Source organism: Salmo salar, chromosome ssa28 (genome assembly GCF_905237065.1).
Source record: "Salmo salar chromosome ssa28, Ssal_v3.1, whole genome shotgun sequence".
In the NCBI taxonomy this organism is placed as follows: Eukaryota; Metazoa; Chordata; class Actinopteri; order Salmoniformes; family Salmonidae; genus Salmo; species Salmo salar.
In genome coordinates, this window is record NC_059469.1 from 13,137,289 (window position 1) to 13,163,503 (window position 26,215).

The 26,215-nt window shown below is 42.8% G+C and overlaps 1 protein-coding gene across 2 annotated transcripts in view; it reads left to right on the forward strand.

The window, feature by feature from the left end:
* Nucleotides 1-26,215, forward strand: part of LOC106589507 (ras-interacting protein 1) — a 63,134-nt gene that overhangs the window by 5,540 nt on the left and 31,379 nt on the right. For both annotated transcript variants that reach the window (XM_014179579.2, XM_014179580.2), the window contains exons 2-5: nucleotides 16,640-16,845; nucleotides 17,053-17,227; nucleotides 19,319-19,551; nucleotides 19,923-20,527. In XM_014179579.2, the coding sequence (XP_014035054.2) occupies nucleotides 16,640-16,845; nucleotides 17,053-17,227; nucleotides 19,319-19,551; nucleotides 19,923-20,527 (1,219 nt within the window). The remainder of the gene's footprint in view (nucleotides 1-16,639; nucleotides 16,846-17,052; nucleotides 17,228-19,318; nucleotides 19,552-19,922; nucleotides 20,528-26,215) is intronic.

Sequence of the window (26,215 nt, forward strand, 5' to 3'; positions counted from 1 at the left end):
AGCCACTACACAACACAACACTACATTAGTTGCACTATAACGGTGGCAAACGATGCCAACAAACTGTTAGGGCCTACATAAAGCAGTCCCAACAGCAGAGTCCTAACAGAAGCCCCAACACCTTAACATTGCTACACCTGGCTATCAGCGGAGCCTTGTCTGGCAGCGAAACAGTTCATTCAGCCTCATATACTGCCTTTAAAAAAAACATACCTGATATGGCTGACTTGCTTAAACAACTGTGGTTTCTACTGACAATTGAGATGTACAAACTATGGCACATGGGGACGACAAGCGGATAAGAGGCAATCCTTAATTTTGATTAAGACATTCATGAGCGAGCTAGGATGGACGTAGTCAATATAACTATTTGTTCAGCACTTTTGAAATGTACAGCAACAGAATTCAGAACATGGGCCATTCTTACAGTGTTCTCCATGTACACCAAGTCAGAACCGTAGGATAAATTAAAGGGGCATATAAGCATACAATGAAAGCTCTTACAATATTCGATGATTATATTTCTCAAAAACAGGTTATAGGCTAGATGTGCACCACCAAATCAGAACAGTAGGTGAAATAAATAGGTGAAAATATACCAAATTAAAGTAGAATCATGATGACGTCCGTGTTCTTCAGGTCGTAGCTCTAGAAAGAGGCCCGAGTTCCCAATTTACTATTCCGAGTTGGATGAAAGTTCAAAACACATTTTCCCAGTCGTAGCTCGTTTTTCCCGAGTTCCCAGTTGCTTGAACTCACTAAAGTCATATTTTGCAGTTCCAAGTTAACAGTTGTTTTGAGCGAGGCACCAATCATGCTTCATTGAAAGCATGGCCAATGTTGAATGTTTATAATTTTAAACTAGGAAAAGAGATCCTTAATTTTTATTGACTTGGCCAAAGCTTTTGATACGGTAGACCATTCCATTCTTGTGGGCCGGCTAAGGAGTATTGGTGTATCTGAGGGGTCTTTGGCCTGGTTTGCTAACTTCCTCTCTCAAAGAGTGCAGTGTATAAAGTCAGAACATCTGATGCTTCCTACAGCTCAGGCAGTAGGAAGCTCTCTCATCCATTTATATGCATATGATACAGTCTTATACTCAGCTGGCCCCTCCCCAGATTTTGTGCTAAATGCTCTACAACAAAGATTTCTTAGTGTCCAACAAGCTTTCTCTACCCTTAACCTTGTTCTGAACATCTCCAAAACAAAGGTCATGTGATTTGGTAAGAATAATGCCCCTCTTCCCACAGGTGTTATTACTACCTCAGAGGGTTTAGAGCTTGAGGTAGTCAACTCATACAAGTACTTGGGAGTATGGCTAGACAGTGCACTGTCCTTCTCTCAGCACATATCAAAGCTGCAGGCTAAAGTTAAATCTAGACTTGGTTTCCTCTATTGTAATCACTCCTCTTTCACCCCAGCTGCCAAACTAACCCTGATTCAGTTGACCATCCTACCCACGCTAGATTACGGAGATGTCATTTATAGATCGGCAGGTAAGGGTTCTCTCGAGCGGCTAGATGTTCTTTACCATTCGACCATCAGATTTACCACCAATGCTCCTTATAGGACACATCACTGCACTCTATACTCCTCTGTAAACTGATCATCTCTGTATACCCGTCGCAAGACCCACTGGTTGTTGCTTATTTATAAAACCCTCTTAGGCCTCACTCCCCCCTATCTGAGATACCTACTGCAGCCCTCATCCTCCACATACAACACCTGTTCTGCCAGTCACATTCTGTTAAAGGTCCCCAAAGCACACACATCCCTGGGTCGCTCCTCTTTTCAGTTCGCTGCAACTAGCGACTGGAATGAGCTGCAGCAAACACTCAAACTGGACAGTTTTATCTCAGTCTCTTCATTCAAAGACTCAATCATGGACACTTACTGACAGTTGCTTTGTGTGATGTATTATTGTCTCTACCTTCTTGACCTTTGTACTGTTGACTGTGCCCAATAATGTTTGTACCATTTTTGGTGCTGCTACCATGTTGTTGTTATGTTGTGTTGCTACCATGCTGTGTTGTGTTGTCTCTCTTGTTGTGATGTGTGTTTTGTCCTATATTTATATTGTATTTATTTATTTTAATCCCAGGCCCCCGTCCCCACAGGAGGGGCCTTTTGCCTTTTGGTAGGCCGTCATTGTAAATAAGAATTTGTTCTTAACTGACTTGTCTAGTTAAATAAAGGTTAAATAAATAAAAAAGAATAATACAAATTTAAAAAAACATCTTAGACTTGGGACCACACAGCCACTACACTGAATAGCAGGCTAATGATTGCTTTGCAATGCTTGCAGTTAGCCACTGATTCCTTCCTAACCACTCATTGTTGAATTAGCGATTTCCAACTTGTTGTGTAAAGTTTGTCCAATAGCCGATGAGCACCGATATGTTTTATCTATAATTTCTCTTCATTTGACAAGGATTGAAAAGGATTTGCCTGTAGATTGTCGACTTGATTCATGATGACTGCTAGCTAAGATTTTGAAGGTATGATGTTGACCTGATCAGTTCAATCAAAGACACTGTAGATATAATGTGATTTGACGTCATTTTATCTGTGGCCAATGACCTTGAGCCTTCTTGTATGGGCACTTATTAATATAACTCTATGGTAGCATCCAAGGGGCTTGAATTTTCTAGCTCTACCCAGTGACCGAACACTGTGCCAATCACGGCGCAATGCTCCGTATTTTCTGCTGGCTTGCCCCACCACCACAGAAAGCACTGAGCTAGGCTGAAACACCTGCATTTCGGAACTGCTTTACTCCAGAAAAAAAAGAGACCATGTTTGTATGCGGCTTTATTAACTCAATTATATGTATATATATTTTTTACATTGTTTACAAACTGATATGTGACACATATTAATACCAAAATAACATGCAAAACAGGAAAGCCCCACCTGCCCTGAATGAGGGGTCGCCTCTGATGTCACCCTACCAAACTTCCCTGCTAAAACATACTTTAGGTCTCTGCTGCCTTTTCGTTGTGACAGCCTAAATTCCAATCACCAAACGAGCCTGCCATGGACCAATGCAAGTGTGGATTAATTTGACTTTAGTACATGCTCTCAAAAGGCTGCATTCTGCAATAGGGACGGGAGTAACAGCAACCTCATTTTGTTGGCAACATTGTACATATAATGTAGTGCTACTGTGCTGCTCATTTTACAGTTTTATAATCTCCGCGGAGAGTGCTGTCGTGTCTTTGGCTATGCCGGATTAAGTGATATGACATGCTAACTTATAAAATGATTTCTCTGTAATTAATATTACCTGATTTAAGCTAATCATGTAAATGTAATTAACTAGAAAGTCGGGGCACCACGGAAGAACATTTATAGAGCAGTTATCTTCCGAATAAACTCTTAAAATACTTTGTAATATTTTACATCGATAGCAGTCAATATTAACCCTTGTTTTATTTTCAGTCTCATAATGAAAGTTGTAAATTCTTGGTTATCTTCACGAACCCTGGCTAACAAGTTGAATCAGCAATACAAAATTGGGTTTAATTATTTATTTACTAAATACCTAACTAATCACACAGAATTACAAATACACAGAATACAATGATGTCATACAGAAAACGTCCCGGTAGACGGAACAGATATGACGGCTGGTTACACAAAGGAAAGGGGGTTGGGCTTGAATGAAAGAGCGGGAAGATTTAGGAACAGAGAAACAGCAGCTATGCTATCGTAAATACATTATCTTATGCATTCTAAATTACCGCCCATTTGGAAAAGGAAAATGCAATAAATATTTACTCTGAGCTGCGCTTCGGTAGATTGGTCGTAGATGCTGGCCGGGTTGGCCAACAGATCTTCCTGGCCGGAAGAATGTCAATGGTGGTCAATTGGATACGTGGTGGTATCTTCGTCTGGTTGTTAGACTAGATCCGTCGTCCGTCCTTTCCTAGCCCACGTAAGCAGCGGCCGCTGCTAACTCAACGGCTAGGAAGTAGCACTTCTGTAGTGAATAAGCTCAAAGTTCATACCATTCGCCACCAAAGCTCACGCCGAGGTTGGCTTAGTTCTGTTCTTGACATGTGTGTCCTTCTAACGTAGAGGCTGCAGACCTCCCGCACTGGAACCCTGGTTATCTTTTCGTCAAAGGCTTATATAGTGGAGAGGGGGAGGGAGGTGTTTCATCGTTTATAACCCCTGTCTCTTCACAGGGTTGGGCCACTGATCGAGCAGGGCACTTTCCTTATGAAAACCCAATTCTCTCATTTGGAAGCTAAAATTACATTTCATCTCCTAACAAACATTTTCAATATCAAACATTTCAATTGCATAACAATTCCATGTGACTCTGATAACTAGAGGGCGTATACTTTCTCAGGTACAGTTTATGTCGTCCTGTCATCAATCATAATGTCTCAGATGACAACTGAAATGAAATCCATACTCATTACGTTATCAAGCATATTTCCAACTGGTTTTATTAACAAAATATGTGGTAGCTTTCCCCATTTGTTTGATGTTCCCAGACTCTCTATATTTAACACAGGCTATTCAAGTCCTTCAGTAGATTCAGAGAGGGGAAGGGCGAAAGGTATTTATGGGGGGGGGGGTCATAAACCTTACCCACAGGCCAACGTCATGACAGTCCCCCCATGTTGGGTTCAATCTTGCGATTAACCTGCATGTTATAAACCAACATAAAAATGAACGTGGGTTGTCCTGGTTGTGGATCATCGTTGTGGTCCCCATCTGGCAGTCGACCCGGGTAGGGTGTCTGCAAATGAAGAAATCCGCTCCAAGGCTGGGCAGCAGATGTCCAGTTGGTGGTTGCTATTGCAGTCCCCTCTCTGGTGGTCGACCCGGGTAGGGTCTCTGCAAATGAAGAAGTCCGTTCCATGGCTCGGCAGCGGATGTCCGGATTGGGATCGCCGTTCCGGACCCGTCGTCTGGTCGTCCAGACTGGAATATCTGGGCAGTAACTTAGGCAGATGTTAACAACGCACACACACTCATGAAATATATCATTACATTTCCTCCCAAATGAGCGGCGTTGTGGCACTAACTGATGGTTGTATGGGGGAGTTGTTTATGGCTCTATCACTTTCTATGTGCCAAAGAAAATAAACAAAATGAATGGAAGCATAAACAAAACAAAATAGTTATGCCACATTAATCATCTAATTGGACTGTATTCTATCTACGTCCATGGTCTTGGCAAAATGACCCTATCATGGCATTGTCTAATGTCATATCTAGGGCTTTCCTAATTTGCGGGGTGGCGCTTAGGGTACTATCCTAAGTTGACAACTATATGATAAGTCTACAGCTGTAAGGCACTAGTTTTGGGCAGTCTACAGGATGACCTATGGACTTCTGGTTAGAAAACTGGTGAGTGCTGTAGAGTCAAAGGCCTAGAAGTAAATGTTCAACTTTACTAAGGCTGGTATTTTGCTTGGACCCTTAAGTGATCCTAGCATAAATCCTAATTGGATGTTCCGTTGTGCATGTGCGTTTATGCTTACACAATCGCGCATGTCAAGGGAAGAAAACCAAGTATCCTGGCAGATTACAACTTGTTCAGAATGAGTCTGACGTAGTCAGGTAATTTTCAGGTCAATGCCTGGAGGTCAGTCAGAATTGGTGTCAAGGGAGTCTGTAGTAGTTTTCTACAAGTCACTGTGTCTTCCACTATTGTAGTGGCAGTAGGTATGAAGTCAATTTCATAGCTATGTTATCCACGGAGGAGCTAAACTCACGACGGAGTACTCTAAGTATTAGACCAGTCGTACGTGGTGTGATCATGGTTCATGACTTCTAATAATTTTCTCCTGAACGGAGGGTTCTATTTATTAGTGGCATGTGTTAACCATTGGAAGAGTGCAATGGAGATTCCCTTCCCCGTGTTGCACTCTGAGTGACTCCTATGTCGCTATTATCAATAGCAATTTAACTTGTGAGGTTACTAATCCTCTTACTGAGTGTTGCTGGACTGACTGTGGTATTGGTACTGGTATTCAAGGGGTCCAGTTGTCCTACCGATTTATTCTGAAATATTATCTACCGGAACACATGATTGGAGCATATTACTAGTTGTATTGTAGTTGAACCTACACATGGCAAGGAATGATTATTGTTGCCATTTGTTTTGGAGGTGGACAAGTCCATTGGACTTCCTTTACGACCAGTGTGGTACACCTCAGTACTATCTTAGACGTGTTCTAAGAAACTCCCCGTCTAGGGGCCTGTCTGCTCCTCACTGTTCTCATAGGGGAGTTTACAACTAGATTTGATTTATGCTCTGGCGGCCTCGTACGGTGCTGTCCGTAGTCTCGACCCCCCCACCGGCCTCGATGAGGCTCATCATGGGTCTGGGCTACTATTCCCCCCCTTTGTGTCTCGGGACCCCCCCACCAGCGGGTGGTGTTGGTGTCCGAGGCGCAAACGAAAAGGTCGGACCCTATGTACGAGTTGTCAGTGGCCGCGTTATTATGAGAATGGCTGTAGCTTTCAACCAAATCTCCTGGTGTTTGTGCTTCAACACCCTCAGTGGCTGTTGAGGTCTGTCAGTCACCACCGCGTCCGCGTGTGGCAACCTTTTCAGTACCTGCAAACTGAGACGAGGATATCGGTCTGTGATATCGCAAAGTGTTTCACCAGTGGGAGTCATCGGGTCAGTTGCTGGACTGACGCCATTAGTGTCATTGTAAGGGGTGACAGTCCCCAACAAAGCAGAAGGTGTATCATCGGAAGCAGAGTGTACTCTGCGCATCAATGTTTTTCTTGCTGAGACGGCCGCAGTGCTTGCGGAAGTGTCCAAAGGGCAAGAGAAGTTCATCTCAACTACCGTATTGCACGACTGCAAGGAGGAGGGAAGTTGCTCATTCACAGAGACAGCTGGCTCGAAATCATGAAAAGAATGGTCAATCAGATTGGGTGATGGAATGTGTCGAGATATCGTAATATCTCCTTGGATCGGATTCTGCACCAAGAGGTTTCTAAACGTCTTTTCCCAAAGGGGTGCTTTCGACAGATACCCCTCGTGAATGACTGCATTGCAGCTAGCGTTAGGGGAAGACAGTGTGGTCAGTGGAGAAGGCACTGTGGCCTGTGACCATACCTGGTTGGTTTTCCAATCCATCAATGGGAGTAACCGATCCATCAAGTCTGCTCCAAGTAGCAGGGTTACAGTTTCGAGGCTGGTAACATACACAGGGTGAACGAGCGATACGTCCTGGAAGTGTAGTTTCAGCATGACTCTCAATGTGAGAGGCGAAGTAGTCTGAGTGACCCCTCGAAGTTTAGTGTCGCATCGTTCCACTTTTAACCAACGTTTAGTTGGCTTCAAAGCCCTTTTTAGATCATCAAACAATGTTTGAGAGATGAGTGATATTGTCGCACCCGAATCAATTAGCGCATGACAAGCTAAGCAGTCCTCCAGGACTGTTTCCAGGTATGGCCGTTTAGATTCGTGGTTAGTGGGCATATTCCCCACAAAGTGGAGTGGTCGTTCGCAACGACGTGATGTGCCATGTCTGTTCAAGATGGAAGCAGATTGACTTTTCCGATTTTGAGTGGGCTTGGCTTTAACGAAGCGTTTGACCTTTTTCTTCGCAACTTTTGTATCAGAGTCTATAGACAGAGCCCGGGGGCTTGTTTCTTGATCAAGCGGGCCCTGGATAGGGTCTTGAATGAGAGCGGGAGAAATTTGAACTTTAACGTCCTTGCTATGGGTGTTAATTCCTGCGGACCTGGTGTCCGGTAATTCCCCGTCTAGTCCTTGTGACTTATCTTTTACCCTTTTCTCAAATTGTTCTCGCTTAAGTTCTTCCCGTAGTGGGACTTCTGGAGAACATTGGTCTACGTTTTGATCGTCCTTCAACCCTTTGTTACCCTTGTGCTCTGACACTTTTTGTGGGTTGGGTGCAGGAACGTAGCGAACGGGTCGATTGTAGCGGTAGTCATGTTGATGGCTACGTACTTTACAGTTATTTCGACCGCGGAGGTTATTGGAATCATGGTTTCGTGGTAGAAACTGTTGTGGTGCGTCATCTCTCGACGCTCCAATACCTGATAATGCACCCTCTAACTGGAGTGAGTGCTCCTGGTCAAACTTCAAAACCGAGTGGTCAGGGCTCTTAGTGTTGCGAGCTTTTGATGCCTCAAAAGCTGTGCTTGCAAGCTCTCTGAGTTGTAAGATAGGCAAGCCAACGTGGGCGGCAGGGCCCAAGTAGGTAATGAAGGTGGGATACATGTTCGACAGAAACATTTGTTTGAATGGTAACAGCTCTTCCATTCCTGTTTCTGTGAATAGGCCAAAGTAAGCTGAACGAAGCCTATGATAGAAAGCTTGTGGGTGTTCATTTCGAGCTTGTTTGACCGTGTTAGCCAGTGAGCTATCGTGTTTGCGAGTCACAGAACCACTGAATTCTAATTTCAAAGCTGTGGCAAGTTTAGCATAGTCATTTAGCACGTGTTGCTGTTGTAGGCGAATGAACCTCGTCACGTGTCTATTCGACGTTCGCTTCAACAGGTAAACCCTGTCAGAACCCGTAGCATTCGGGTAGCCACCCAACGCGTCCTCTATGTCAGCTAGGAACGTCTCAGTATCGTTTGGCTGACCTGGAACGGGGTCAAAGGTGGGGAAATTCTTGACGAGTTTGTCAAGGTATTCCGCGCCAAGCGGGCGGAGAGGGTTGGCTTCATCCTGTGGAGAAATTGGGGCCGACAGGCCAAGAGGAGAAGCCAAGCTTTGGCTTTGTTGGCCAAGAGGCTCCATATTACTCAGTGCCGAATGGCCAAGAGGAGAAGACTGAGGGACACATGATGGAGGCAATGTCTGAAACCTATCGTCTTCACTCCTTTGAGTACCGGACTCCGGTTGCTTGGATGGGTAGTCATGCTGTCGAGCGTGACCATTCTGGACTTCCTCCAGATGGTACCTAAGGGTGGTCTTCTGCTGCATTGCAGAGTCCACTTGAGCGCTTAGAGTACCAATTTTGGACACGTGAGTGTCACACCTGCTCCTTTCGGTCTCAAACTTATCTGTCATGGTTTGCAGATAGAGGTCTCGAGTACGGAGCGAGAGATTCAGTGATGAGATTTATTTTGCTTGCTTAGAAATCAATATTTCCATCCTCATCACCTGAGTTCTCTCATCATTCATTTGGTCAGCGACTTCAATAAGTTCTGCTGATTTGTCATCCAACTTTGTCATTGTGTTCATCAACTGATCGTCTTTGGTCTGCAGAATTTGGAGTAGAACATTGTTACCTTGAGTAACGTTCAACAAAACTGCCTGCATGTTATCAAATTGCGTGTTCCTGTTTGTAGATAACTCGACAGATTTATCTAGTTTGGCGTGGACTACATCGCATTTAGTTTTGGCTAAATCGAGTTGTTCCTGCAGATGACGATTTTGTTGGAGAGTTTGTGCTCGTTCATCGTCATAAGTATTTGCAATTACTTTTAATTGTTCCGATTTCAAACGCAGTTCCTCGACTAGTAGAATGTTTTCATTTCCTGCTTTTGTCAATAGTTGCTCAGTTCTCTCCACCTGTGCCCTCATGTTAGCCATGTCTTGCACGTGCTTCAGCTGTGCACTGTGGTATTGGACCGATGCCAACCTTTGATGGCGATACATAAGTGCTAAAGTGGAGAGAACAGTCACAAAGTCTGTGTTTGATGGTTGATTTTGGAGAGCGTTCGCAATTTCGGCTGTTGTTTTTCTAATGGCATAATTAGGGTTGGTATCACTGCTGAGGTCAGAGATCAATCCTTTTATGGGTGGAGGTTCACTAATTAGCAGAGGAGTGGTGACCACCTCCTTTGGTAGCTTGCACATTATTAGAAAAATTTAGAGGAAAAATGTTCCTATTTTTTTTCAATGTTTGGGTTTGGAATTCATTGGAAGCTGCAAAGACAAGTTTAATCTATTTATAGATGTTGACGAACCATCAGTACTGTACCAGTAATGTGCAAGTTGGACGTGAATGAATTTGCAAAAGCAAATTGAATTAATTAATCAATGCCAATGATTAATCCTACCTGGGTAGGCTATCTGGGTATTAACTTGAATTAACCTGAGGTTGCTTCATCCAGGTTAATATGAGAAGTTTTAAAAGTGTCTAATTTAATTGGAAGAACCTAGAAAGGTATGTTCAACAATTTAACTTATTAAATTGAATGAGACGATAATCCATACAATCTCCATTGATTGGATTTCATAAGTGTAAACAGTAGATCAAATGTTGGGAACACTCCCCACTATGGTACACTTCTTCCTTGGGCCGAAGCCACATGGGATTCCCGCTGGGGCGGGACTTCTGTCAGTACTGGATTACTGAATGGGTTTTGCAAAAACCAAATTTTACTGATTGATCAATTTTAATGATAAATCAAACCTGTATAGGCTATTTGGGATTTAAACTTTAATTAACCTGAGAGGTTTATTCATCTAGGTTAATGTGGGAAAAGATTACAATGTCTCATTTAGAAAACTCATCAATTTGGATATTATTTAAACTTGAGAATGTAAATCTGGCAAGTTCACTTATTAGTTCAATTGAAAAAACATCGATATCCGTCTGGATATCACGAGTAACGACTTGAGTGTCACCTGACTAATTATTATTGAAGGTGGTACTGGTGACTCTTCAGAGGTCCCTGCTGGCACACACTGAAATCAAACGGAAGTACCCAGGGCGGGACTTTCGTTCCGCAAGTCGGATGACTTACAATGTGGCACAAAACAAACTGGCTGTTTTCCCTTTTGTTAGCTTAGCATCTCGAGCAAGCTAATGCTACTTTATGCCTGAAAAATGCTCAACATAGGATTCCCTTGGCAAGGGAAAGGTTTTACTTATAACGTATTATGTTCAAACCCTTTTCGGCGATATTTGACGATGTTTTAACCGGAACTCGCGGGAAACAACGAAATGCACCGTGGTCTACTCGCATCGAAACGCGAGAGAGACAGAGAGATACTTATCGCTGGTCAAGCTAATCTCTCCTAAATTTCAATCGGCTGGGTCTTTGTCCTCGCTCGAGAAATTAATAATGACCTAGCCAACACGCGTCTGAAACGCGAGAGGCAGAAATACTTAGCGTTTGGCCAAACGCGCTATTTCTCAGATAGCTTCATCAGTCCTCATACAGAACTGTATAGCTTATGCTCGCCCACTGACTACGTCAGAGCACAACACGGAGGCGATTCTCCAGAGCATATACGCACCAATAATTCCGGTCTACAATTCCCATAATGTATATAATCAACTTGGTATATTATGTAATCTGCTTTTCAATTTTATATATGCTGAATCAAAATGAAAGCTTCATCCTATTTTAGATTCCTCGCACGGGGGCTCCAAATGTCGTGTCTTTGGCTATGCCGGATTAAGTGATATGACATGCTAATTTATAAAATGATTTCTCTGTAATTAATATTACCTGATTAAGCTAATCATGTAAATGTAATTAACTAGAAAGTCGGGGCACCACGGAAGAACGTTTATAGAGCCGTTATCTTCCGAATAAACTCTTAAAATACTTTGTAATATTTTACATCGATAGCAGTCAATATTAACCCTTGTTTTATTTTCAGTCTCATAATGAAAGTTGTAAATTCTTGGTTATCTTCACGAACCCTGGCTAACAAGTTGAATCAGCAATACAAAATTGGGTTTAATTATTTATTTACTAAATACCTAACTAATCACACAGAATTACAAATACACAGAATACAATGATGTCATACAGAAAACGTCCCGGTAGACGGAACAGATATGACGGCTGGTTACACAAAGGAAAGGGGTTGGGCTTGAATGAAAGAGCGGGAAGATTTAGGAACAGAGAAACAGCAGCTATGCTATCGTAAATACATTATCTTATGCATTCTAAATTACCGCCCATTTGGAAAAGGAAAATGCAATAAATATTTACTCTGAGCTGCGCTTCGGTAGATTGGGCGTAGATGCTGGCCGGGTTGGCCAACAGATCTTCCTGGCCGGAAGAATGTCAATGGTGGTCAATTGGATACGTGGTGGTATCTTCGTCTGGTTGTTAGACTGGATCCGTCGTCCGTCCTTTCCTAGCCCACGTAAGCAGCGGCCGCTGCTAACTCAACGGCTAGGAAGTAGCACTTCTGTAGTGAATAAGCTCAAAGTTCATACCATTCGCCAACAAAGCTCACGCCGAGGTTGGCTTAGTTCTGTTCTTGACATGTGTGTCCTTCTAACGTAGAGGCTGCAGACCTCCCGCACTGGAACCCTGGTTATCTTTTCGTCAAAGGCTTATATAGTGGAGAGGGGGAGGGAGGTGTTTCATCGTTTATAACCCCTGTCTCTTCACAGGGTTGGGCCACTGATCGAGCAGGGCACTTTCCTTATGAAAAACCAAATACTCTCATTTGGAAGCTAAAATTACATTTCATCTCCTAACAAACATTTTCAATATCAAACATTTCAATTGCATAACAATTCCATGTGACTCTGATAACTAGAGGGCGTATACTTTCTCAGGTACAGTTTATGTCGTCCTGTCATCAATCATAATGTCTCAGATGACAACTGAAATGAAATCCATAGTCATTACGTTATCAAGCATATTTCCAACTGGTTTTATTAACAAAATATGTGGTACCTTTCCCCATTTGTTTGATGTTCCCAGACTCTCTATATTTAACACAGGCTATTCAAGTCCTTCAGTAGATTCAGAGAGGGGAAGGGAGAAAGGTATTTATGGGGGGGGGGTCATAAACCTTGCCCACAGGCCAACGTCATGACAGTGCTCTAATCTTGAGGGGCGTTTCAAAAAAAAAAAAATGCATCCAATCCCCTTGATCCCTGTCACAACTAGACCAATCAAATGTTTCAATGTGCTGCGGTTCACTGTACTGTGGCAAGACAGTACAATGATAGAGGTTCCGCTCGTGATGTTAAATTGCAGGTGCAGATGCTCCGGATTCGAAATGATTTGGAGCACAGTTGAAAAGTTAACGCATTGACTATACAATGGACTAATTAGAAAAAGAAAAGCAGAGATATAAGAGGTGTGCCGTGTGAGCGTGAGAGGAAGGTCAAATGCGTGTCTCACGCCCAATGCGTGAGTTGGCAGCTCTGTAATACACATAATACCTAGGTCAAACATGGAAATGATTCCAATGGTTTTTCCACCTTTCATTTTTCACATAGGGGATTTAAAAAAAAAAAAACACTTCAAAAAAGGTTGTGTTTCATGTAGACTTGACATTTTGACCATAACCATGTAAATCTCTCTCGGACAAGGTGACTTTTATCAATATATTCGCCAGTATTTACCCCCCTAAAAAATGAAAGGCAAGATGAACTCTGCTCCTTGGTCAATATGCTGTTTTACATTTTGTGTTATTTGTGCTGGTCTAATTCCTAAAATGGAAAAGCAGAAGGGATGTCCCCAATTAGTCGACTGGTTGATTGTTTGGGCGGTAGGCTGTTGGTCGACCAAGTAATTTTTTTGTTGAGTCATAGCAAATCTATATATTTTTCATAGCACATGAGACACCTGTCTTATTCGTGCCCATCTGAGTGAATTAATCCATTGCGAAGGCCGAGACTAAAAGCATATTTATGCTTGATCCATTAATGTGGTAGGAGGCTGTGACGCAATTGCAGAGCCTCCGGAGGCAAGCAGAGGCCAAATCAAGCTCCGTACCTCATCGCCGTCCGCCTCTCAAATTTTGGAACAATGCAGAGGGCTCCGTATAGCTCCGCATTGACATGATTGGTTGACGGTAGGTGTGGGCGGTACGTCCTGTATAAATACAAATTCACTTCCTTGACATCTTCTTTGCGATGTTTGCTCTATAACATGTTAGTTCATATGCCTTGCCACCGTGATATATAGGCCTAAAGGCCGAGACAATAAGAAGTCACAGTGGCAGAATAAATTCAACCACACCTTTGTTTCATCACAAAACTGGACAGCAACCTCTGTCCCGTGAAGTCCACAAAGCATATTGTATGTAACAAACAGTTACATGACCTAGAGCATTGTCAAGCAAGTTAATGTTTCCGCCATTTTCGGACCACTAAACAACTATTGATTTTGAACCATGGAGAGTTACTTTACTGCAAGTCGCAAAGAAAACAGGAACTGCCTCAACTGGGCTCCCGAGGGGCGCCGTGGTCTAAGGCACTGCATCTCAGTGCCAGAAGCATCACGGCAGACCCTGGTTCGATTTCAGGCTGTGATTGGGAGTCCCATAGGGCAGCGAACAATTGGCCCAGTGTTGTCTGGGATAGGGTTTGGCCGGGATAGGCCGTCATTGAAGATAAGAATTTGTTCTTAACTGACTTGCCTAGTTAAAAAATGTAAAATAAATAAATAAAAACTATTCTAGCACCATTTCAACTTCAACATTTCAACATCATAAAATCACATGTGCTTAGTCTAATACAGTGACAACTAAAAGATACCAAAAACAATTTAGTCCAATCAATGTAAGCTAAATATTATGTGGCTGTCCATGGTTCTGAAGTGTGTGTGTGTGTGTGTGTGTGTGTGTGTGTGTGTGTGTGTGTGTGTGTCATGTTGATGAAACGGTCTATCACTCTGTCATACTGTACACACTTATTTTTTGTTGTCCTAGGCTACCTGGCTAAAATCCTTGCTCGCTAGACTAACTTCCACTCATGGGTAACGTTAGGTAGTTAACATTAGCCTTTTACATCTAGCTACATATTGAACTTCCATCCTCTCAGAACAGGGGCACAACAATGTATGAATGAATGCTTGGATCAGAACCAGAATCATGTTAATGTCAATGATGTATGCTCTCAATGTGATTTGATAGGACTGACGCCAAATCCAAACAGGCTTCCCTTGACACTTTTTTTTTAGTTCGCCAGGACCATTCAAAGTTGAGCTCGACGCTGATTGGCTATTATTGAATTTCTTTTTTAATCAAGGGAGGCCAAATGCATTCAATGCTACAGGCGGCAATAATGTCATACTCGTTTGGTCCAGACAGCATCAGATAGATGGCCTACACGTAGGGAGACAGAGGGGCGCTTTTTGGCTCGCTCGGATGCTTTCTCCGGTGAGATACATTCAGCCTCTTGCGAATTAAAGGAAATGTATGAAACACAGAGAGTCATAACATCAATTATTTTATAGATGTTTTCTTTCTTTCTTGATGAATTTTTTGAGGAAGCCTGGCTTCCCTTGGCATCCATGAATACACGCCACCAGTTGTTTGCAGAGCTCACAACCTATGCTAGACTTGTGAGAAACAAGTTTTGGTTTAAATTGGCATTCCACATGAGAAAGGTTGCCAACTTCTCGTGTAGCCTGTTACCGCCAACTTCAGGAGAGTAATGGCAGAATCTGTGAAAGCCAGGTAGGAGCAGGAGGAGGATGGTTGATCTCTGTGTCTTATTTCATCAAACAGTTCGCTTAAAGCATCAGACCAGCTCAATGCATATATATAGTTGATTTTATTAAAACACATAGTCTATATTTATGGAAAAATATACGTTTTAAAATGTTTACCAATCAATTGGTCGAAAGAACAGACGACTTTTGTCCATCTTGCTTTAATACAGCAGTGCATTCTGACACAGTGACGTTAAATAGATTTCACCTCGTTCATATTGTTGGCAGACATAATGGATTAAATATGGATCTTCACTGGCTAAAGAAGAAGAGGATCTGGTAAAATAAGGGTATGTTGCTATTGTCATCTAGGTTGCTAGATAGCTCGCTTTTTGGCAAGAAACTAGCCTAGTATTCATGGAACATTGTAAATATCTCACTGCTACTAGGATAGTATTCTGTACAAGGTACAAGACCAAATGCATAAATAAGCCAACAAATATGAGTTAAATGAAATGTGGAAGAGTAAATGAGAATATAAAATATACATTTCGTTTTGGATCAAGGTAGGTAGTAGCTGGCAGCAAAGGTCCCGGAGCTTGCAGGCATTTGTAGTTTTGCATGATGTCAATTTTGATGCTAATTAGCTTTTTAGAATCTGAGAGTAAATAGAGACGAACATATTGATAAAAGTCACCTGTTCCGACAGAGATTTACACGGTTATTAAAATGTCACGCCAGGGAAAACCTACATAAAACAGAGACCTTGTTTGAAGTGGTTCTAAATTCCCCAATGGGAAAAATTAATGGTTAGAAAATGGTTGGAACCATTTCTGGTTTTAATCACTAGGTTTTATGAGTATTATGACCCATACACTGTGGGGCTCTATAAACGTTAATCTGAAAGAAACAACTCCAATTCCCTTAACAATGAAGCATTGAGCAATTAAAATAAGAAGCTTACAAGGACTGTTGCAGAAATAGGTCTAACAAGACCATATTATCTCATTACCAGACTGAGCATAGCACAGTAAAGTAAGATTGGGGACTGTTGATGGATGGATGGTAATGTCTAGTTGAGACTCAATGTTGATACCTTTCTCAAAGAGGGTAGAGATATCATAAGGAAGTGGATTTAGATTACTATTCTTTTGATTTTTCTGGATTTTTTTAAAAATTAGATTTCTACAGCATTCTAGCATTTTGTAACACTTATTGGTGGGACAACATTGCTTACTGACAGAGCGATTTCTCTCTCCCTTTATCTCTCTTTCTCACTATCTCGATCTGTGTCCCTCACCCTCCCCCTCAGGTCAGGCTCCTCTGGTTCCAGTACCAGGTCAGCTGACAGTGTGGGCGTGGACGTCATCAGACAGCCATCCAGGAGTCGCATCCGCCGTCATACCAACCGCTTGTCTGCTGTGTTCCAGCGAGGCTCCGCCCAGAACGCCACCGCTATGGCCTTACCCGGGTTACCTGGCTTACCTAGCCACGCTTGGAAGGAGTCGAATGACAGAAGTATGCCTTTTTCTAATCAAAATTGTATTTTTATAAACATTAACCCTAACCTTGACAATGACAAATGAGTTGGCTTAAGCAGAAAGCATCTGACTGGCAAGCGGTCTAAATCTTAACCCTCGAACCCAGCCTAAAATAAATGAAGTGCACTTGCTTACCAGTTCTGATGATGTAGTCACTACTGTTCTTCCTGACATGTCCATCTAGTTTCTCCCGGGGATGCACCAATGACAGACGACCCTGCGGAGCTGTCCAATCAGATAACGGCCCCAGGCATTCTGAAGATCTTTGGCAGTGAGATCTGCCAGGGGGCCAACTACAAGAGCGTCCTGGCAACAACACACTCCAGTGCTAAGGAGCTGGTCAAAGAGGCACTGGAGAGGTACGGGAGTGTACGTGTATGTGTGTATGCATGTTGTTTTAGATTTCTTAGATCACCGTCACCTTCCATTGTTTGTTATGGTATTCAATGTCCTATATACAGTACCAGTCAAAAGTTTGGAAACCTACTTATTCGAAGGTTTTTCTTTATTTTTACTATTTGCTACATTTTAGAATAATAGTGAAGACATCAAAACTATGAAATAACACATATGGACATAGTCCCGTGTGGCTCAGTTGGTAGAGCATGGTGTTTGCAACGCCAGGGTTGTGGGTTCGATTCCCACGGGGGACCAGTACGGGGAAAGAAATGTATGCATTCACTACTGTAAGTCGCTCTGGATAAGAGCGTCTGCTAAATGACTAAAATGTATGTAGTAACCAAAAAAGTGTTTAGCAAATCAAAATATATTTTACATTTGAGATTCTTCAAAGTAGCCACCCTTTGCCTTGATGACAGTTTTGCACACTCTTGGCATTCTCTCAACCAGCTTCACCTGGAATGCTTTTCCAACAGCCTCGAAGGAGTTCCCACATATGCTAAGCTCTTGTTGGCTGCTTTTCCTTCACTCTGCGGTCCAACTCATCCCAAACCATCTCAATTGGGTTGAGGTCAGGTGATTGTGGAGGCCAGGTCATCTGATGCAGCACTCCCTCACTCTACTTCTTGGTCAAATAGCCCTTACACAGCCTGGAGGTGTGTAGGGTCATTGTCGTGTTGAAAAACAAATGAGCCCAAACCAGATGGGATGGTGTATCGCTGCAGAATGCTGTGGAAGCCATGCTGGTTAAGTGTGCCTTGAATTCTAAATGAATCACAGGCAGTGTCACCAGCAAAGCACCCCCACACCATCACACCTCCTCCTCCATGCTCCAAGGTGGGAACCACACATGCAGAGATCATCCGTTCACCTACTCTGCGTCTCACAAAGACACGGCGGTTAGAACCATAAATCTCAAATTTAGACTCATCAGACCAGGACAGATTTCCACCGGTCTAATGTCCATTGCTCGTGTTTCTTGGCCCAAGCAAGTCTCTTCTTCTTATTGGTGTCCTTTAGCAGTGGTTTCTTTGCAGCAATTCAACCATGAAGGCATGATTCACGCAGTCTCCTGTGAACAGTTGATGTTGAGATGTGTCTGTTACTTGAACTCTGTGAAGCATTTATTTGGGCTGCAATTTCTGAGGCTGGTAACTCTAATGAACTTATCCTCTGCAGCAGAGGTAACTCTGGGTCTTCCATTCCTGTGGCGGTCCTCATGAGAGCCAGTTTCCTCATAGCGCTTGATGGTTTTTGCGACTGCACTTGAAGTTTTACGCATTGACTTCACCTTCATGTCTTAAAGTAATGATGTGTCCAAACTTTTGACTGGTACTGTACTTATGGAGAATCATAAATATACTGTAATGACAGTATATCAGTCTTTGATTGTATCTGATACTTGTTTGGCAATTGTTTTAACGACGAGACATGTGCAGCTTGTTATCCAGTGTCAGGGGCCTGTGAGCTGTAAGTACTATGCCAGAGCGCCCATTGTGAAGTAGATGACTAATGCACATCCTTCACGCTGGTGTTGAGCCTATGCAATGAATAGAATTCAGACACATTGATATATTGTTCTCAAGGGTAGTTGTTTAGTATAACTGCAGTATATTGCATTGGGTGTACATGTCCGGTGTGTGTGGTGTGTCATGTTTTGTTTTGGCTATATCTTCAGTATAATGCATTGAGTGTGTGTGAGCCAGATCTAGCATTTACATGGGCGTTATGGAACATTCTAGAGAGAACCACAAACCGTGAAGGCTGACCAGTTTAACCATGCTGTTGAGAGGCTCTCTCTCTCTCTCTCTCTCTCTCTCTCTCTCTCTCTCTCTCACTCTCTCACCTTACTTATTATACTGTATTATAACCAGGAACAGAATGGAGATACTCAGGGTGGGTTTCTGAGCTTGGCGTGTTAATGCACATGCAGAGCCGGTTTACCAGACATAGACTAAGCCTACTGAAGTCCGTTCCCATTGTCCTCCAAGAGTTGTTAGTTGTAAATACTATCCTTGTTCTAAACAGCTTCACTTCCCTTAATTGCCCAGGTACGGTCTGAACAAGGAAGAGGCAGAGTCATATGTTCTCTGCGACTCCATTGGCTACGTGGGCGACCACCAGTGGAAGACGGAATGCTTCCGGGTCGTCGGTGACAACGAGAAGCCCCTCCTCCTGCAGTCACTATGGAAACCCAGGGAGGGTTTGGCGAGGCGGTTTGAGATCCAGAGGAAAGCCAGTGTGGAGGAAAAGAGCTCAAGAGACAAGGACACGGTCACTGCTGGTAGGACTGATAGGGAGACTGCAAGGTCTGCAGTACTAGTGGTTTTCTTTGATCCCTGGTAGTTAATTGATTGATTAATGTGGGATATGATACCAGGGTAGGGTCTTTGCTAGGGGGAAGGGACTAAGGGACAGCAAAATAACTTAGGGGTGCATCCTGTTATGTGTTTGTTTTATGAATGGTAAAAGCACCTCTTATGATAGCCCCCTGCCTGTGTTTTACTGTTTTACCGTTTTAATGTTGAACGTTTTTCTCTCCCAACCATCATATCCACCACTGCAGTCTGTTTCCTGCACGTTAGCTTCTGCATGTTGACTTTGGCAGCCACACACACACACACACACATATCCAAATTCTCTTGTGTCTCTCAGGCATTAACGCCCAGGCTCGTAAACTCCAGAAGAGCCGCTCTCGAGTCACCTCTGCCCTGATCGAGAGGAGGAGTGTGCATGTGACCTCTACCCTAGAGAGGGGTGTGTGTGGGGCTCGGAACCAAAAGGACAGGGGTGGGAGGGTATGTGGGGACCAGAACAAGTCTGAACGGGGGCCAGGTCTGTGGAGGAGCCAGAGTGAAGCAGACCTCTCATCCCAGTCCACAGAAACACAACAGAAACACCAACAGAACCCCACTGAGCCCCATAGTCAGAACCCCAATGAGTTCCACACTCCCAGTCAAGACGAGAACCACAATCAGTGTCACAGTCAGGACCATGAACAGAATGTGGAACGAAATCACAAATTGAACCCCGATAAGAACCTCAAACAGAGAGTTGAAGAGAGCTACGTTGACGCCAGTGTTTCCCCTCTGGAGGACCCTGGATCAGAGACTTACACAGAGCCCCTCTGTCCTTCCCCTGAGATGGAGAGAGAGAGGGAGGAGACAGAGAGCAGTGACGATAACGTAACACTTTACTCCATTCACCCTCCCCAAGACTGCCCCTACCTACTGCTGCTACAGGGCTACTGCAACAGACAGGTAGGACACACAGTACTCCATTCACTCACCCCACGAGTACCCCGCACAACATTGAGTCTCATCAATCTCCCTCTTGAACACCTTTCTCCTTTGTCTCTCTCCCCTTTCTCTCCTCTCCTCTCTCCCTCACCCTTCTCTCCCTCCCTCTCTTTCTGAGGTTGCTGCTCCATATGGAAACAGATAACTATGTTCTCATTCTCTCAAGGTGTCTGTGGACAATGGACAGAGAATCTATCACAGTATTCTCTCCCTCGTGGCTCCACTTTGTCCTCAAACTCTCTGCCTGCTCTTACTCACCGCATTGGGCACACACACATTGGTGATGTTCCATTACATGCTGCAGGGGCGGACCGGCCATCTGGCATTTCGGGCAAATGCCAGATGGGCTGGTCCATTTTTAGCCCAGTTGGCCTTTTTATCATTATTTGGCTGATAATGGGGGCATCAAGGAAAAAAATGGACGCTGTTAGAAATGCCAAGGCCGAGTTCTGGTCCCAGTCCGCCCCTGACATGCTATCTCTGTCTCACAGTAAACATTACAGTTGGAACATGTGAGATTCCAGGCAAGCAATCCCATTTTCCCACTGGAAAAATTCACAGAGACAGTTAGGGACAAACAGCGGAGAGAATCCTTCTTGGAAATGCCAGCGTGAGCAGAAACGTGTGTAAAAACACAGATCCGGATACAGAGTGGCGTAACAGTGGCACTGCTTCCTGACTGATTACAGTGGGCTATAACGAATTCAGGGCGGGACACATACACACACATGCACACACGTGCATGCAAGATGTGCACACATACGCAACACAAGTAATCTTACGTCAGCACCTAGGATTTTGAATGTATTTGTTTATTGTTCCCATAGTAATCCATTTGTTAAATCACACGAAGGGTTAATCATCCAAATATAATAGTTTCAAAGTCACTCATGTGTGACACACATTTAATCTTGGATAGAGGCTGAATAAAGAGTTGAATGCTAGGTGTTTTGGTATTGAACTCATCTCATACTGTATGTTCTGCCAGGTATTCTAAAACGAATTTATCTCTCTTCTCTCTCTCTCTCTCTCTCTCTCTCTCTCTCTCTCTCGGTAATTTCTATGTAATAGGACCCATGAGCACCAACATGTGAAGTTCATAGGAACATGTCAAATTGGGTGTCAAATAAAAGCTAAGAGTCTATATGTTTGAGAAATAAGCAATAAGCAAAGGCTTTGATTTCTGGTCAAACAGATGGAAAAGGGGTCTTACATTTTTTTTTAATATATTCTAGATTTTTTCTAGGTATTAGAAAAACATCAAAACACAATCACGTTGAAGTAAAGACCCCTGCCAACTAATATCAACATTTATATTTTGTTTTGGAGAAATAATTTGCCTTCTATGAGTTAAGAAACATTGCCTTATGCCTTGTAATTACATTATCAAAAACGCACATATCTTTAAGATATTTCTCTGCAATTGAATTGGCTACAATGGGAAACCATAGTGGTCACATACAACAGTTGTGTCACCTGCTACTGTTCTCCCTTCCACTGCTGTTATGTTCAGCTCTTACAGTGCCTTCAGAAAATATTCATACCCCTTGACTTATTCCACATTTTGTTGTTACATCCTGAATTCGAAATTGATTAAATTATCATTTTTTCTCTCTCTTCAAGGGAAAACCTGTTTTTATAAATAATTGAAAATGAAATACAGAAATATGTAATTTACATAAGTAGTCACACCCCTGAGTCAATACTGTGTAGAAGCACCTTTAGCGGTGATTACAGCTTTGAGTCATCTTGGGTATGTCTGTATCAGCTTTGCACATCTTGATTTGGGGATTTTCTCCCATTCTTCCTTGTAGATTTTCTAAAGCTCTGTTAAGTTAGATGGGGAGTGGCGGTGAACAGAAATCTTCAAGTCTTTACACAGATTTACAATTGGATTCAAGTCTGGGCTTTGGCTGGGCCACTCAAGGACTTTCACATTCTTGTTCTGAAGCCATTCCAGCATTGCTTTAGCTTGGCTGTATGCTTGGGGTCATTGTCCTGTTGGACTGTAAATCTTCCAACAGGACAATGACGTTTGTAGTCTGGACAAGGGTTGTTTGCACTCTGAAGCAGGTTCTCATCAACTATTTTCCTGTAGTTGGCTCCATTCATTGTTCCTTCTTATCCTTAAAATTCTCCATGTCCTTACCGCTGAAAAGCATCCCCATAGCATGATGCTGCCACTACCATGCTTCACGGTAGGGATGGTGTTAGATGGGTGATGAGCTGTGCCTGGTTTTCTCCTTGCATTCAGGCCAAAGAGTTCAATTTGTCTCATCAGACCACAGAATATTTTGCCTTATGCTCTGAGTCTTTCATGTGCCTTTTTGACAACTCCAGGTGTGCTGTTATGTGCCTTTTTCTCAGAAGTGGCTTCCATCGGGCCACTCTCCCATAAAGCCCAGATTGGTAAAGTGCTGTAGAGACTGTTGTCCTTTTGGCAGGTTCTCCCATCTCAGCCAAGGAACTCTGTACTTCTGTCACAGTGGTCATTGGGGTTCTTGGTCACCTCCTTGACCAAGGTCCTTCTTGCCCGGTTGCTCAGTTTGGTCGGATGGCCAGCTATAGGCAGAGTCAGGGTAGTTCCATATTTTTTCAATTTCCCAATGATGGACACCAATGTACTCTTGGAAATGTTCAACACTCTAGAAATTGTTTTATACCCTTCCCCAGATATATCCCTCATCACAATTATATCTCTGAGATCTACGGAAAGACGGGTGTATTTCATTCTAAATTATGTCCAAACAATTGAATTTAAAAAATATATATATTTCACCTTTATTTAACTAGGTAGACTAGTTGAGAACAATTTCTTATTTGCAACTGCGACCTGGCCGAGATAAAGCAAAGCAGTTCGACACATACAACAACACAGAGTTACACATGGAATAAACAGACATTCAGTCAATAATACAGTAGAAAAATCTATATACAGCCTTGTATTGACCTCAGGTACTCCAATCAATCTGTAGTGACATCTCAATGATGATCAAAGGAAATCGGATGCACCTGAGATAAATTTGGAGTGTCACAGCAAACGGGTGTGAATACACATTTCATTTTCAATACATTTGCAAAAATGTCAAACATGTTAACGTTGTCATTATTGGGTATTGTACCAGTCAAAAGATGAACACGTACTAATTCAAGGGTTTTTATTTATTTTTTATATTTTCTACATTGTAGAATAATAGTGAAGACATCAAAACTATGTAGTAACCAAAAAAGAGTTAAGCAAATCTAAATATATTGTACATCTGAGATTCTAGAAAGTAGCCACCCTTTGCCTTGATGACAGCTTTGCACACTCTTGGCATTCTCTCAACCAGCAGTGAGAATTTTTTTAATTTAATCCATTTTGTATTCAGGTTGTAACACAACAAAATGTGGAATAAGTCAAGGTGTATGAATACTTTCTGAAGGCACTGCAACTGTTTTCTTTATCTTTCAGTCTTCTGGTGGTCAAAGCAAGACGGTGAAAACAGACAACCCATCCCTCTCACTCTCCCGCTCTCTGCCGCTCTCTCTCTCTTCTTTCTCTCTCCAGTTAATGTCGCATCTCCCGGCTCTTACTGACACCTACCACGTACCCGCTTTGCATTTACTGTAACAAGCATCCTCACTCAGTGAGCACCGACCAAACCGTCCACGGACGTTAAAAAGTAGATCAAATTGGGTCAGTCTGCCCTGGCCGGACCAAATCTGAACCAATTATTGACGTCTATGTTTCACAAGTTTGAACAGTACAGTACAGTAGAGCACAGTAGAGAACAGTACAGTATAGAACAGTACAGTAAAGTAATTGGTATTTGATATTTTATTAGGATCCCCATTAGCTGTTGCGACAGCCGCAGTTACTCTTCCTGGGGTCCACACTGAACATGAAACATGACATAGTACAGAGCATTAGTAGACAAGAACAACTCAAGGACAGAACTACATACATTTAAAAACGGCACACATATCCTACATATCAATACATACAGTCACACAAAATATCTAGGTCAAAATAGGGGAGAGGCGTTGTGCCGTGAGGTGTTGCTTTATCTGTTTTTTGAAACCAGGTTTGCTGTTCATTTGAGCAATATTAGATGGAAGGGAGTTCCATGCAATAATGGCTCTCTATAGTACTGTATGCTTTATTGAATTTGTTCTGGATTTGGGGACTATGAAAAGACTCATGGTGACATGTCTGGTGGGGTAAGTGTGTGTATCAGAGCTGTGCGTAAGTTGACTATGCAAACAATTTGGAATTTTCAGCACATTCATGTTTCTTATAAAAAGAAGTGATGCAGTTAGTCTCTCCTCAGCTCTCCTCAGCCAAGATAGACTGGCATGCATAGTATTTATATTAGCCTTTGACTACAATAAAGAGCAAGACGCGCCGCTCTGTTCTGGGCCAGCTGCAGCTTAACTAGGTCTTAGCAGCACTTGACCACATGGCTGGACAGTAATCAAGATAAGACAAAACCAGAGCCTACAAGACTTGCTTTGTTGAGTGTGGTGTCAAAAAAGCAGAACATCTCTTTATTACGGACAGACCTTTCCCCATCTTTACAACCATTGAATCTATATGTTTTGACATGACCGTTTACAATCTAAGGTAACGCCAAGTAATTTAGTCTCCCCAATTTATTCAACAGCCACACCATTCATTACCAGATTCAGCTGAGGTCTAGAGCTTAGGGAATGATTTGTACCAAATACAATGTGCTTAGTGTGCATACAATGTGCATTTCCACTGCACCAGAGTCCAATTGTGGCAAGCTTTACACCACTCCAGCTGACCCTTGGCATTGCGCATGGTGATCTTAGGTTTTGTGTGCGGCTGCTCGGCCATGGAAACTCATTTCATGAAGCTCCCAATGAACAGTTCTTGGCCGTTTTCCTGTTTAAACTTATTGAGCTGGCAGAGTTGCAAAGAAAAATCCATATCTCAGACTGGCCAATAAAAATAAAAGTTTAAGATGGGCAAAAGAACACAGACACTGGAGAGAGGAACTTTGCCTAGAAGGCCAGCATCCCGGAGTCGCCTCTTCACTGTTGACGTTGAGACTGGTGTTTTGTGGGTACTATTTAATGAAGTTGAGGACTTGTGAGGTGTCTGTTTCTCAAACTAGACACTCTAATGTACTTGTCCTCTTGCTCAGTTGTGCATCGGGGCCTCCCACTCCTCTCTATTCAGGTTAGAAACAGTTTGCGCTGTTCTGTGAAGGGAGTAGTACACAGCTTTGTACGAGATCTTCAGTTTCTTTGCAATTTCCCGCATGGAATAGCCTTCATTTTTCAGAACAAGAATAGACTGACGAGTTTCAGAAGAAAGGTCTTTGTTTCTGGCCATTTTGAACCTGTAATCGAACCCACAAATGCTGACGCTCCAGATACTCAACTGGTCTGAAGAAGGCCAGTCGTATTGCTACTTTAATCAGTACAACAGTTTCCAACTGTGCTTACATAATTGCAAAAAGGTTTTCTAATGATCAATTAGCCTTTTAAAATGATAAACTTGGATTAGCTAACACGTGTGTCACGTTCGTCGTAGGAAGGAGACCAAGGCGCAGCGTGCGTATCGTTCCACATCTTTTATTTTAATGTGAAACTTAGCAAAACAAACAATAAACAATAAACTATAAAAAAAAAAAACGT